The 11,543-nt window shown below is 45.2% G+C and overlaps 2 protein-coding genes across 2 annotated transcripts in view; both read left to right on the top strand.

The window, feature by feature from the left end:
- Positions 1-1,219: 1,219 nt before the first annotated feature.
- The window catches only part of LOC147611894 (uncharacterized), a 52,433-nt gene continuing 42,109 nt past the window's right edge, over positions 1,220-11,543 (top strand). The window contains exons 1-2 of the mRNA XM_086783763.1: positions 1,220-2,036; positions 2,425-2,880. Of these exons, the coding sequence (XP_086639889.1) occupies positions 1,936-2,036; positions 2,425-2,880 (557 nt within the window). The 5' untranslated portion in view covers positions 1,220-1,935. The remainder of the gene's footprint in view (positions 2,037-2,424; positions 2,881-11,543) is intronic.
- Positions 4,115-5,520, top strand: LOC147611895 (uncharacterized). Its single transcript, XM_086784222.1, has one exon. It carries the CDS (start codon positions 4,139-4,141, stop codon positions 5,141-5,143), a length of 1,005 nt encoding a protein of 334 aa, XP_086640348.1. The 5' UTR covers positions 4,115-4,138; the 3' UTR covers positions 5,144-5,520.

Below are 11,543 nucleotides of genomic sequence, written 5' to 3'. Positions count from 1 at the left end.
GAGAACAAGGGTAATTAGTCCCTTAAAGATTAGAATACCAACTCAAGAAGCTTGGGAAGACCAAGAGACTACATAATCATGAATGGAGAGCTATGAGCCGACCAGTAGTTAATGGGATACTAGTAGTGGGATACCCTAAATGTGCTCCTAGAAACCTTACTAGAATCATTAGCTGGAGTACCAGTATACAAAACCATACTATGCACCAGTACCTCCCAGTGTTGAACCAAGATGCGTAGCTTCGATGCCTCCAAAAGTAACAATTGAGCTCATAGAACTTAGAGAATGAGCTTGTATTCCTGACAAAACAAGAAGAGTGCTAGAAGCTATGGTCAAACCACCAAGAGAAATAAGAGACAAATATGAGCACGGTCATCCAAGGATTAGACTAGCCATGTTTAGATAAATCTGCACGGTTGAGAGGGTAAAAACCGATCCTAGAACTAAGATTAATGTCTTTGGATTGACATTAGAATGTAATGCATTGTTGTGGTTTCAAATGCTAGAAGATTCACAAAAAGGGACCATGGGAGGATCTCGAGCTGGGCTTCTCATCAAAGACTGGTGTTAAGCACAGCTCAATAGCATAGCTCAATTATCAATTCTAGTAGCTAAGCAAGAGTTTGCGAGAGATTGTATCAACTCTCTCAAGAACTTGAACAACAACTGTTGAGGAAAAATTGAGCCAAACCAAGCTGATTTCATTATTCTTCATGAGAGATTGAGAAGCAAACAATTGCATGATGTATTATATGCCAGAAGGCACATAATGCTGGTGGAGTGTTACCTAGATGCAACAGATTTTGATGATAACTTTACAGGTATCCCTTCCATGGAAAGAAGACCAGAATCTTTGGTCAAAATAGAACCCAGTGTCAAAAGCCATGACACATAGAAGAGCCCAAAGCGTATAAGACATTGTTAAGGCAGTGATCTCCTAGAGAGACTAGCCATCCACATTTAGCTTCAAGACACGAAATGACTTGGTGTGTTGTGTGCAAAAACAAGAAAAAAATGTCAAAAATTGAATGGTAGAGATTGATTCATGTTGACCATGGTGGTTAGCAAAACTTGGGAGTCTCTCAAGCGAGCTTATAACTAACAAATGTACTAAAAAAACATATATAAATCTAAATATATGGCACCAAAATGTTTTTTCTCATATATATATATACCTACAAATACCAAATTAAACCAATAGAGGGGTGTTTGTGCACACACGGAGGAGAAAGAAGCCTTTGACCGCGATCGCGATCGCGATCACCTCCTCTCTCTTCTGTGCACGCTACACAGACCGTGCTCTCGATCACCTCTTCTGTGATTCAGCGCGCGCGAGACACACACACGGAGAGAGAGAGAGAGAGAGAGAGAGAGAGAGAGAAGAATTCATGGTCATCCACATGCGATTACGGTGCCAATTGAAGCTTCACGACATTCATGCCGACAATGGCTTCCTTGTCCAAACAATCGTCGCCTCGGAAACCCAAACTCGAGAGGCGCAACGCCAGGAAGATCTTCGATTACGAGCCCTCCCCGCTCGCCTGCCCACTTCAGAGCTCTCGACATAGACTCTTCCAAGAGCTTCCGAGTTATCGGTTTTGACAGTGAGAGCGAGATCGATAGGATTTGTGTACACTTGGGGATCTCCGGTGGCGCCGATGCATATCGCCGGCAGCCTGGGAAGCCGGGAAGGCAAGGTCTGGCTCCCTCGACCGCTTCACTCTAGACCACAATGCTCGCTCCAAGTCACTGGACGAGGGCAGTTTTTTCGACGGCAGAGGAGGAAGCGGGGAGCTCAGCAGCCCCTCTCTGCAGGAGGTGCGCAGCCGCAGCCTCAATTTAATTTCCAATTCGATTTCTTCTTCCTCTGGCGACTCTTTCTCTTTGGACACCAGCAATCTTGCAGGGGAGAAAATATTTTTCGGACCCGTTGACATGTCAAAAGACCAGGTGCCGCTCCTCCGCCATGGTGGCAACGTAGGCCCTTTTGTGGTGCGACAAGAAGACGATGATGGGGCAGGTCATGACAGAGAAAGGTATGCATTTTACTCGGATAATGCATGCATTTTTCACATGTAAGAGGGATCCACAACAGGAGAAAGTAGATGGGGAAGGGTTGCATTTTTCACCAGCAGAAGGGAGCTATGCATGCGTGCAGAAGGTAGCGACTTCTCGAAACAGGATGATCATTTTGAAAATACATCCGACTCATAGCAATTCGCTCCCGAACAGTGACTCCACAAGCTGTGAACACAGCGTGGAAGGAATCCTGTCCGTTGCCGGGTGATTGGATAGCTGGGTTTAGAGGTGCATATTGGTGCCAATTCTATACCATAGCAGAAAGGATGCTAAGGAAATACACGCACCTTTTTTATATTTTGATAAAACCGTGATCCCAAAAGTGGTGGACATTCATTCTTGCAGGGTTTCAAGAGATACAGAGCAGATACCCCGCACAACAATAGAAGTGAAACGACGAACTTTACTCCCTCCACCTCCAATTTGTAGGAAATTACCTCTTCGTCTGCTCTCAACTCATGAACTGCTGGCTAGTTTTGGGCCAGATGAACATAGAAATGATGGCAACAACCAGACCATGCCAAGTGATAGCGACGACACCTCTCAAAGCGATTCAGAAGGTGATCAAGCTTCTGTCTTAGAAGAGAACTCTAGAGAAGAACTTGTCTTTGTATCTCAGGCAGTGCAACAGCATGGAGTTTCTGCCGAAGAGTATACCCTTTCTCCAACAAGGGAACTTGGAGGGAACACGACTCCTGTAACTCCAGAACATAGTGCTAACATTATAAGCATTCAGTCTTGGAGAAAATTGGAGATGCTGGGTAGTGGCTCGTTCGGAACAGTATACGAGGGAATGTCTGAGTAAGTGTTTTTCAAAGTGTGCGCAGTTGAAGATTGAATCCAATGTGTATGTCCTACTAATTTTATGTTGGTCTCTACTTTGGTATTGATATAGAAGCTGTCCCCCCCTTCCCCCTTCTTCCCTTTTTTTGGTTGTGGGGGCTTATGTGCAAAGTGTAGCAGTGGTACTTGGATCTATTTTTGCGGATTCCCAAATTGTTAAACGTGGCCACTTGAGAAATGCTTCATTGACAAGTGGATCATTTGAGGGAGTAAGGAGGTGTGGGGCATGCCATTTAGCAAACCATTGTTTGTTTTTGACCCCTAAGTTTTGGAGCTTACCCGTCTTTTGAACTGTGCAACTGGCTTCCATGCAATCTTTGGCAAACTTGGTGAGGGTGTGCATGTGGGAGCTTGAATACCCAAGGACCTCGATGGGTAGCCTTCCTGACGTGAGGAGGAGTGAATATGGAGTTTGTTTTTATCTTCTGAATTTTTCAACATAATCCCCAAATAGTAATGCAACGGGTCCAAATCTGACATCTCAAAAGAAGCCTGTAATTCAGCGTTAAAGGCTGAAATCTGATCGACATCCAGGCCTGTGAGTAGAATGTAATCAACATACAAGACGATGACAAGCAAATGCTCTTTCTTCTTTCTAACATAGAGGGTGCTCTTGTTGGAAGCAAGGCCTTATCTCTATGGTTGTTATGGTCGGTGTGTACTTGATCTAAGTGCGTGTGTGTGTGTGTGTGAAGGTGTGTTGTGTGTGTACTTGGTCAACATAGTGCATAAGTGTATGTGTGTGAACCCACTCTTATGAGTGAAGTGAGTATGTTTGTGTATGAACCTCCTCTTAGAGGGGTTGAGCCAGAAGCTGTGGCTTGGATAAAAATGCGGAGAGGGAAGGAAGGAGGAGGGCTTAGGTGGGGGGAGCAAAGTTGGGACTAGGGAGACGGAGAAAAAGGGTTTGGAATACGGGTTCTGTCCTCGAGGGCCAAGATCTGTGCCTTTTGCTCTTCCAACTTGGTGTTCTGGTTTGCATCATCGTCTGGAACATCTCGTGCACACTCATGTCTGCCATCCTTGAAGGATTGCCTGGTGCTTCTTGTTCCGGAGTTCTTAAAGTGATTAAAGTGTGATTAAGTGTGTTCACCGCCCGTCAAGTTGCTGAAGGCCGGTTTCAAGGCTCCATTGCCGGGATTCATTGTCAACTTTTTCAAGAGGGCGAGCTTGTGGTCGACACATTTAATTCTATGGCTGGAACTAGTGCGCGGAGATGAAGGATTTATCTTCGGAAGAGGACGACTACTACTTCGATGAAGATGAGGAAAGCAAGCAAGAAATACCTTCCGCTATGCCAGAGCTTGAAGATGATGATGCCACCTATGAAGCAAAGATGCAGAGTTTGATGGAGGAATCAATGGAACTCGCGAAGGACTCACGTTTTCCACGAAACTTCAAAGCTGATTCCAAACCACGGAGGAAGGGGTCTGAGAAGAAAGCTAAGCCTCAACATTCGGCTCCCATCCACCCAAATTTTCAGCCATACCCCGATTCTTCTTCTTTTTCCCCACCTGTCCATGGAAACCCTTTCAATACTTCTCATCGTGGTTACTTTGGCGGAGGCTCTGTCTTTCATTCCATGACGGGTGTACCCAACATGGGCATGACTGGGAGCTATGGTATGCAACCAGGTATGCATGGAGGTATGTATTGTGGTATTCCAAGAGGTATGTATGGAACTTATGGTGGCGGTGGTGGAAGTGCTTTTGGTATGCCTGGTATGGGAGGTGGTATGATGGGCATGGGATCTAATGCTGTGGGCAATTCTTTTCTCAAACCACATCCCTATAATAATCTTGTTCAAGGCGAGAAGCCAAAAGATTATAAAGAGGGTGGTGCTGCAGTAAAGTTTGATACTTTTAGTGGTGCAAAGGACCGTTTGAAGGCTCTCACCTTCATTCAACAGTTTGATGCGGCATTTTCTGGTGGTAACTTCACAGAGGCATCTAAGGTACGAAAGGCAGCTTCTTTCCTAAAGGGTAATGCTCTTCAATGGTGGTTGACACTTCTTCATCAAGGAATAGCACCTAGCACTTGGGTGGAGTTCAAGCAAATCTTCTCTTCCTTATGGTTGACACCGACTTTTGAGGTGAATGTTATGACAGCTTGGCATCGATTAGATTCCATAGATTGTAACAATCTGGAAGAATATAACAAGAAATTTTGGGATGCTCTGCTACCGGTCACATCCTTTAGGCCCGTGTCACTGGTTGAGTAGATAGAGACTTACTGTTGTGGGTTACCCAAGGAGCTTCGAGATTATTGCATCAAAACAAAGGTCATTAATATGACTCAAATGATAGAAAATGCTCAGATTGGATATGCCATGCTTACTGGTCAGATGTCAGGATTCAAGGATCAACGTCTCTTCTCCAAGAAAGCTTCAAAGGAATCGAAAGAGACCAAAAACATTGAACCACGAGAGAAGGGGCAATCCAAGAAGAGAAAATTTCAGCCCTTACCTCAAAGGACAGATGAAGAAAGGAAAGAGCTTATAGCTGGCAACAAATGTTTCTCCTGTGGAGAAGCAGGGCATCGGTACTATAGGTGTCCGAAGAGAGCACCTAAAAACGCAGATGATTCAGAGGAAGAGCCTAAAGCAAAGAAACAGAAACTGTCTGTGGACTAGTACATGACTGGTCAGATGTCAGTATTCAAGGATCAACGTCTCTTCTCCAAGAAAGCATCAAAGGAATCGAAAGAGACCAAAAACACTGAACCACGAGAGAAGGGGCAATCCAAGAAGAGAAAATTTCAGCCCTTACCTCAAAGGACAGATGAAGAAAGGAAAGAGCTTATAGCTGGCAACAAACGTTTCTCCTGTGGAGAAGCAGGGCATCGGTACTATAGGTGTCCGAAGAGAGCACCTAAAAATGCAAATGATTCACAGGAAGAGCCTAAATCAAAGAAACAGAAAGCGTCTGCTGGACTAGTACCTGACTTGATAGGGATGAAGCAAGGGGATGCATCTTCAGAGTTATGCAGAGCATGGGGAAGACTTCGAGATCAGGAGGTTTTGATCTTTTTCGATCCTGGGGCTCGTGCAAACTTCATCACCCCCGAGCTTGCAGCAAAGTTGGGCATCAAACCAGAGGAGATGGGTGTGTTACATGAGGCTACTTTGGCTTGTCATGGACATTCGGTTGAGGTTACACCGATCATTGGGAAACTGCGTCTCAGTGTGCAGACTTACACGGACAGAGAGGATAACTTCTTCATTATGCCTTTGGAGGGTTGTGATGTTTTGTTGGGTATGCCTTGGTGCCATAAGGTTAAAGCAGTAGTAGATACTTTCAACAGGAAAATCTCCCTCACTAATAAGAGTAAGGAATACACTCTTGATGTAAAGCTTAAAGGGGAATCCATTCTTGTTGTATCGGCCTCGGCCATTTCTCGTCTAATAAAGAAACATCTTTTTGTTTACTTATTGTTTGTTGAAGAGAATCAAGATATTATAGATTCTAACCTATCTGAGCTGGATAAGAAAAGATTGGATTTTCTCAAAAGTTTTCAAGATTGTTTTTCAGAGGCTTTGCCAGGGGAATTGCCGCCTGCTAGGCTTGAGGATCATGGGATTGATTTGATTCCTGGAAGTTCACCATCGAATAAGCTACCCTATAGGGTGAGTGCAGCCCAACAAGAAGAGATTATGAGCCAAGTGCGTGATGTGTTGGACCAAGGGTTGATTCAGCTGAGCTCTTCACTTTATTGTTCACTAGTGCTTTTGGTACAAAAGAAAGATGGTTCTTGGCGGATGTGCATTGATTACAGGGCATTGAATAAGATTACCATCAAGAACAGATTCCCTATACCTCGAATCGATGATATTTTGGATTGATTATAGGGAGCAGCTTACTTCAGTCACATTGATCTGAAGAGTGGATATCATCAAATTCGCATCAGGCCAGAAGATGTGCACAAGACAGCTTTCAGGACAACTTTTGGACTTTATGAGTTTTTGGTCATGCCTTTTGGTCTTAGGAATGCTCCAGTGACTTTTAACAGGATGATGGATCGGATTTTTCGACCCCATCGTTCTTTTGTGGGCACTTTCTTTGATGATATGATTGTGTTTTCTCACTCAGAGAAGGAGCATCGGGAGCATTTGACCAAAGTCTTTGAGGAACTCAGAAAGCATAGGTTGGTTGTCAATGGAAAGAAGAGTGAATTCTTCATGCAGGAGATTCACTTTCTTGGGCACATAGTGTCTAAGGATGGCGTCAGGATGGATCCAGCAAAAATTGAAGCGATAAAGAATTGGCCGGATTTACAGACTATTCATGATGTAAGTTGTCCATGTTTCTCTTTCAGATTGTTCATGTAGATGGCAAAAAGAATGTGGTAGCGGATGCCTTGCCTAGGAAACCTCATGTGGCCGCTGTCTCCATTATCTTTTATCATGAACTTGATGATATGCGAGAACGAGAACAGTATGCTAATGACTCAGATTTTGAGCGGATTTTTACCGAAGGAGAGCGAGTTGATCATTATTCTCTCAAGGAAGGATTCTTGATGATGCATGACAAATTGTGTCACATCTCAGCTGAGAAAGAAGGTTTTGACAGAATGCCATGCTTCGCCTTATGCAGGCCATCGTGGTATTGAGGCTACAGTGAAGGCTTTGGAGGCATTCTTTTATTGGCCTACTATGCGCAGGGATGCTAATGCTTTTGTTCGTGATTGTATCATTTGTCAGAAGGTGAAGTATGACCGTCAAAAGACACCTGGGTTACTTCATCCTTTGCCTATTCCAGATAGACCGTGGGAGAGTATTGCTATGGATTTTATCTTTGACCTTCCTAGGACAAAGAGTGGGAATGATGGCATCTGGACTATCATAGATCGTTTCAGCAAGCAGGCTCATTTCATTCTAGTTAGGAAGAAGATTAATGCAGAGCAAATAGTGAGGATATTTTTGACGAATATCTTCAAATACCATGGGATGCCCACATCTATTGTTAGTGATCGAGATCCTCGAATGAAGAGTTTATTTAGGAGAGCATTGTTCGAGAACATGAAGACTTCGTTGAAGTTCTCATCGTCTTTTCATCCACAAACGGATGGGCAATCGGATATTGCCAACTCAGTTGTATTGGATCTTTTGAAGTGTTATGTTTCGGATCGTAAGGAACAGTGGGAAAAGTGGTGGAGTTTGCTTACAACAACACCATTCACACTTCGATAGGTAAGGCACCTTTCGAGATTGTGGAAGGCGGGAAGAAAGTACCTTCGATCCTGCATACAAAAGATAAGATCTTTGAGGCAGATCGTTTCGTGGAGAATATGGATGAGGCTTACAAAAAAGTCAAAGTGGCTCTTCAAAGGACTCAAGAGAAATAGAGGAAAGCAGCAAACCTTCACCGTCGATCATTGGTTTTTGATTTGGGTGATTGGGTGCTTTTGAGATTTGAGAAGGCTAGACTCAGGAAAATGAAGGGTAAACAGAGCTTATATCCTAAATTGAGTATGCGGTACTATGGGCCTTTTTAGGTGATTGAGAAGATGAGCGATGTTTTGTCACCAATTGGCCGACCATTTGGTCCATCTCCAGATTTTGTGTCTCGTTCACTTGAGGCCAGGCCGGTGTCTCATGTGAAGAGGCCAGTATTTTGCTGACATGGACGGGAGCCAGACTGGTGCCACCCGTGTGTTAGCAGGATGGTGTCGTATGGACGGGAGCCAGACTGGTGCCACCCGTGTATGACCTGGATTGTGTTCGACCCATCATGGAAGAGCCAGTATTTGTGCCGTGTCTTACCTATGGGACTGTCACTCCATAGGCAGGCTCGTGCCTGGAACTGTGTCTTACCTATGGGACTTATCACTCCATAGGAAGACCAAGTTTTTATGTTTTACGTCGTGCCATTTTTGTGCCGACAGATATTTTGTACTTGTTCCATGAACGGGAGATATGTCCATGATACTATTTGCACATGCACACATGTTTTGCATGTTTGAAACTGTTTTCGCATGACATGTATTTTTGTGTTTGCTTGCTTGACGTGTTACTTACTGAGCAGGGACGCCTGCCGGCGAGTCGTGAAGTCTGCTCTGTCTTCTGACGAGTTTTGGTGCATGTGAACAGGTGGTAAGTATATTGCTCATGTTGTTTTAATATTTCATATTTTAACCTTTGTTTTATAAGGTCATTTGTTCACAGTCACTTAAAAGTGGGCACCCCCTTTGGGCACCCACTTGGGCCAAGGTGGGGAGCCCCACTTAAGTGAGTGTGGGGGTGGGTGCATGGTCACCTACCCACACTCCCAAAGAGCTGGCCGCCCACATGCAAGCGTGGGGAGCCAGCCAGCACATTTTGTTTACTCCTCTTCCATCCTTAATAAAAAAAAAAGCTCCACGACCACCTTTGGAGGGACGATTGGTGCGCCTCCATCACCCTTGGTTGTGCTGCGCTTCATCTCTTGCTGACGGCTGAGCAAATTCAGGCGGCTGTTTACTCTGCACTTCTATACTCTCCCAGGCGGCTGCACCTGTTTCCCAGCAGGCTACGTGATCCTCTGCAGGCGGCCAATACAGGCAGCAGCCAGTCGTCTTTTTCCCCTTGCAAGCAGGTGCTTCTCTCTCTAACCTCAGGCTGCGTGTACATCTCCAACAAGTGGTGCTTTGCATCCAAAGGCGGCTGCCACCACCTGAACTGCTGGGCATGCTCTTCTCCAGTTGGCCGCCACTCCTCAGGCTGAGCATACTCACCCAGGCTGCAGCCAGGTGACTCAGCCAGGCGCCCCTTTCTTCCACACGAAGGCGGCTGCATACCTTCAGGCTGCGATGCCTTGTTCTCTTGTAGGCAGGCGTGGGCCATCCTTGTGTTCCTACATCTAGGCGGCTGGCGGCTATACTCTGCAAACTGGCAGCTGTTTCTCCATTTCCAGTGGACTGTTCAATCTATCCAAAGGCAACTCCTCCTATGCTTCCTCCTCCACAAGAAGGTGGTTGTGTCCTACACAACAGGTGGTTGCACTTCCTTTTCATAGGCGGTGTCTTCCTTCTTCAACAGATTACATCTGGTGTCTCTCTCAAGTAGCTACCGATACCTCGGGTATTGGACCTCCATCTACCATCCACAAGTAAGTGAATTTTCAGATTTAAGTAAAGTATTTTGTTATAAATTTGATAAGGGACTCTCTCCACGGCAACACCCGTTCGGTGCCGGGTAGTCCAAGCTCTATTGGAGAACCTCGGTCCAAAGGTGCTGAGATCCGGAGAGCCAGCCGTTAGTACGAGAGCGCCTGTTTGTGCGTGGTCTCGGAACACCAGTGAGGCGCTCTCTGCGGAGTCCAGTGAAAGCACAGGACTATAGAGACTGGACCACGCTAGTGGTCGTTTTGCTTCGAGTATCTACTTCGAGCATATTTGTTTGATACTGTATTCATATGTACATGGACATCATCTGGTTCTTGGAACCCATGGAGCATTGTATCTGTTAAATACTCCCAATAAATATATCATATATTGAGAGGGGGGGTCGGCCCGTTCCGGCCCCAGTGCTGGTGTCCATCTTTCCATTTCATTTCATTTCAATTTCAAGTTGTATTAAGTTGTCCATTTCAAATTGTGGTTTTAAAGTTGTGCTATTACGCGTGTGGGTGTCCAACGGAGTCTTCCCACTTGACGGGATCGGTTTCATTGGTATCAGAGCACGGTTGTTTTCCTCTTCCTTGTGGGGAAACGAACCTGTGTACTGGACACCCCGCTTTTAGCACACTTAAACACAATGGACAGCCAAGGCAACCCTTTGGAAGTGCCAAATTCGAGGGGTCCATCTAGTGCTTCTCATGGCTCTAATGCTCTGCGAGGAAGGCACAAGTCCCTTGAAAGGGTTAATGATAGTGAATCAAAGGGTCAACTGTCTCCAGGAAAGACAGTCATGCTTGAACAAGAGCCTGATGCAATGAGGGCTGAAATGGAACATATGAAGAAAAAGGAAGTTTCGCTCTGGACTGCAACCAGCATATCGTTCGGGCATTGAATTGCACCCGAAACATACTTTGCAACAGCTCACAGCTTTTGCTCTTGCTACAGAGCAATTGGTGCTCAAGATTAAACAGGATCAAGGAGGTTCAAAGGGGAAAGACAAGGCTGTCCCAAATCTGCAAAGGGTGGACAACCACCTAAAAAGAACTTCCGGGAGACCTACAAGGGTGGTAAAGCTGAAAATAACACATCTAAAGATCAGGGCCCAAGGAAGAACAAATTCGGCTTAACCCTAGAGCAAAGAGAGCAATATGCCAAGGATGGAAAATGTTTTTCTTGTGGTAGCAAAGAGCACATGTTTAGACAGCGCCCTGACCGCAAACCTAAGCACGAGGACAAGTAGACCAAGGCTAATGTACATGCAGTTCCTGATGTGCAAGGAAATACAAGTCATGATGCAAAAGAGCGAATGGTTTGCAAGGCTTGGGGGCAAATCAAGGATCAGTCCGCCTTATTCATGTTTGATGACTGTGCAACCAATAACTTCATCTCTATGCAAACGGCAGTTGCATTGGGTATTGAGGTTGAGAATATGGGACCTCAGACTGAAGCCGAAGCTGCATTTATTGGTAAAGAGGTGCAGGTTACCCCATTGATAGGGTTGCGCATACATATCCAGGGCTACCTTG

Source organism: Cibotium barometz, chromosome 46, assembly GCF_041138505.1.
Source record: "Cibotium barometz isolate CiBa-2024 chromosome 46, ASM4113850v1, whole genome shotgun sequence".
Taxonomy (NCBI): domain Eukaryota; kingdom Viridiplantae; phylum Streptophyta; class Polypodiopsida; order Cyatheales; family Cibotiaceae; genus Cibotium; species Cibotium barometz.
The sequence above is the reverse complement of the archived record's forward strand: the minus strand, read 5'-3'. Positions and strand labels throughout refer to the sequence as shown.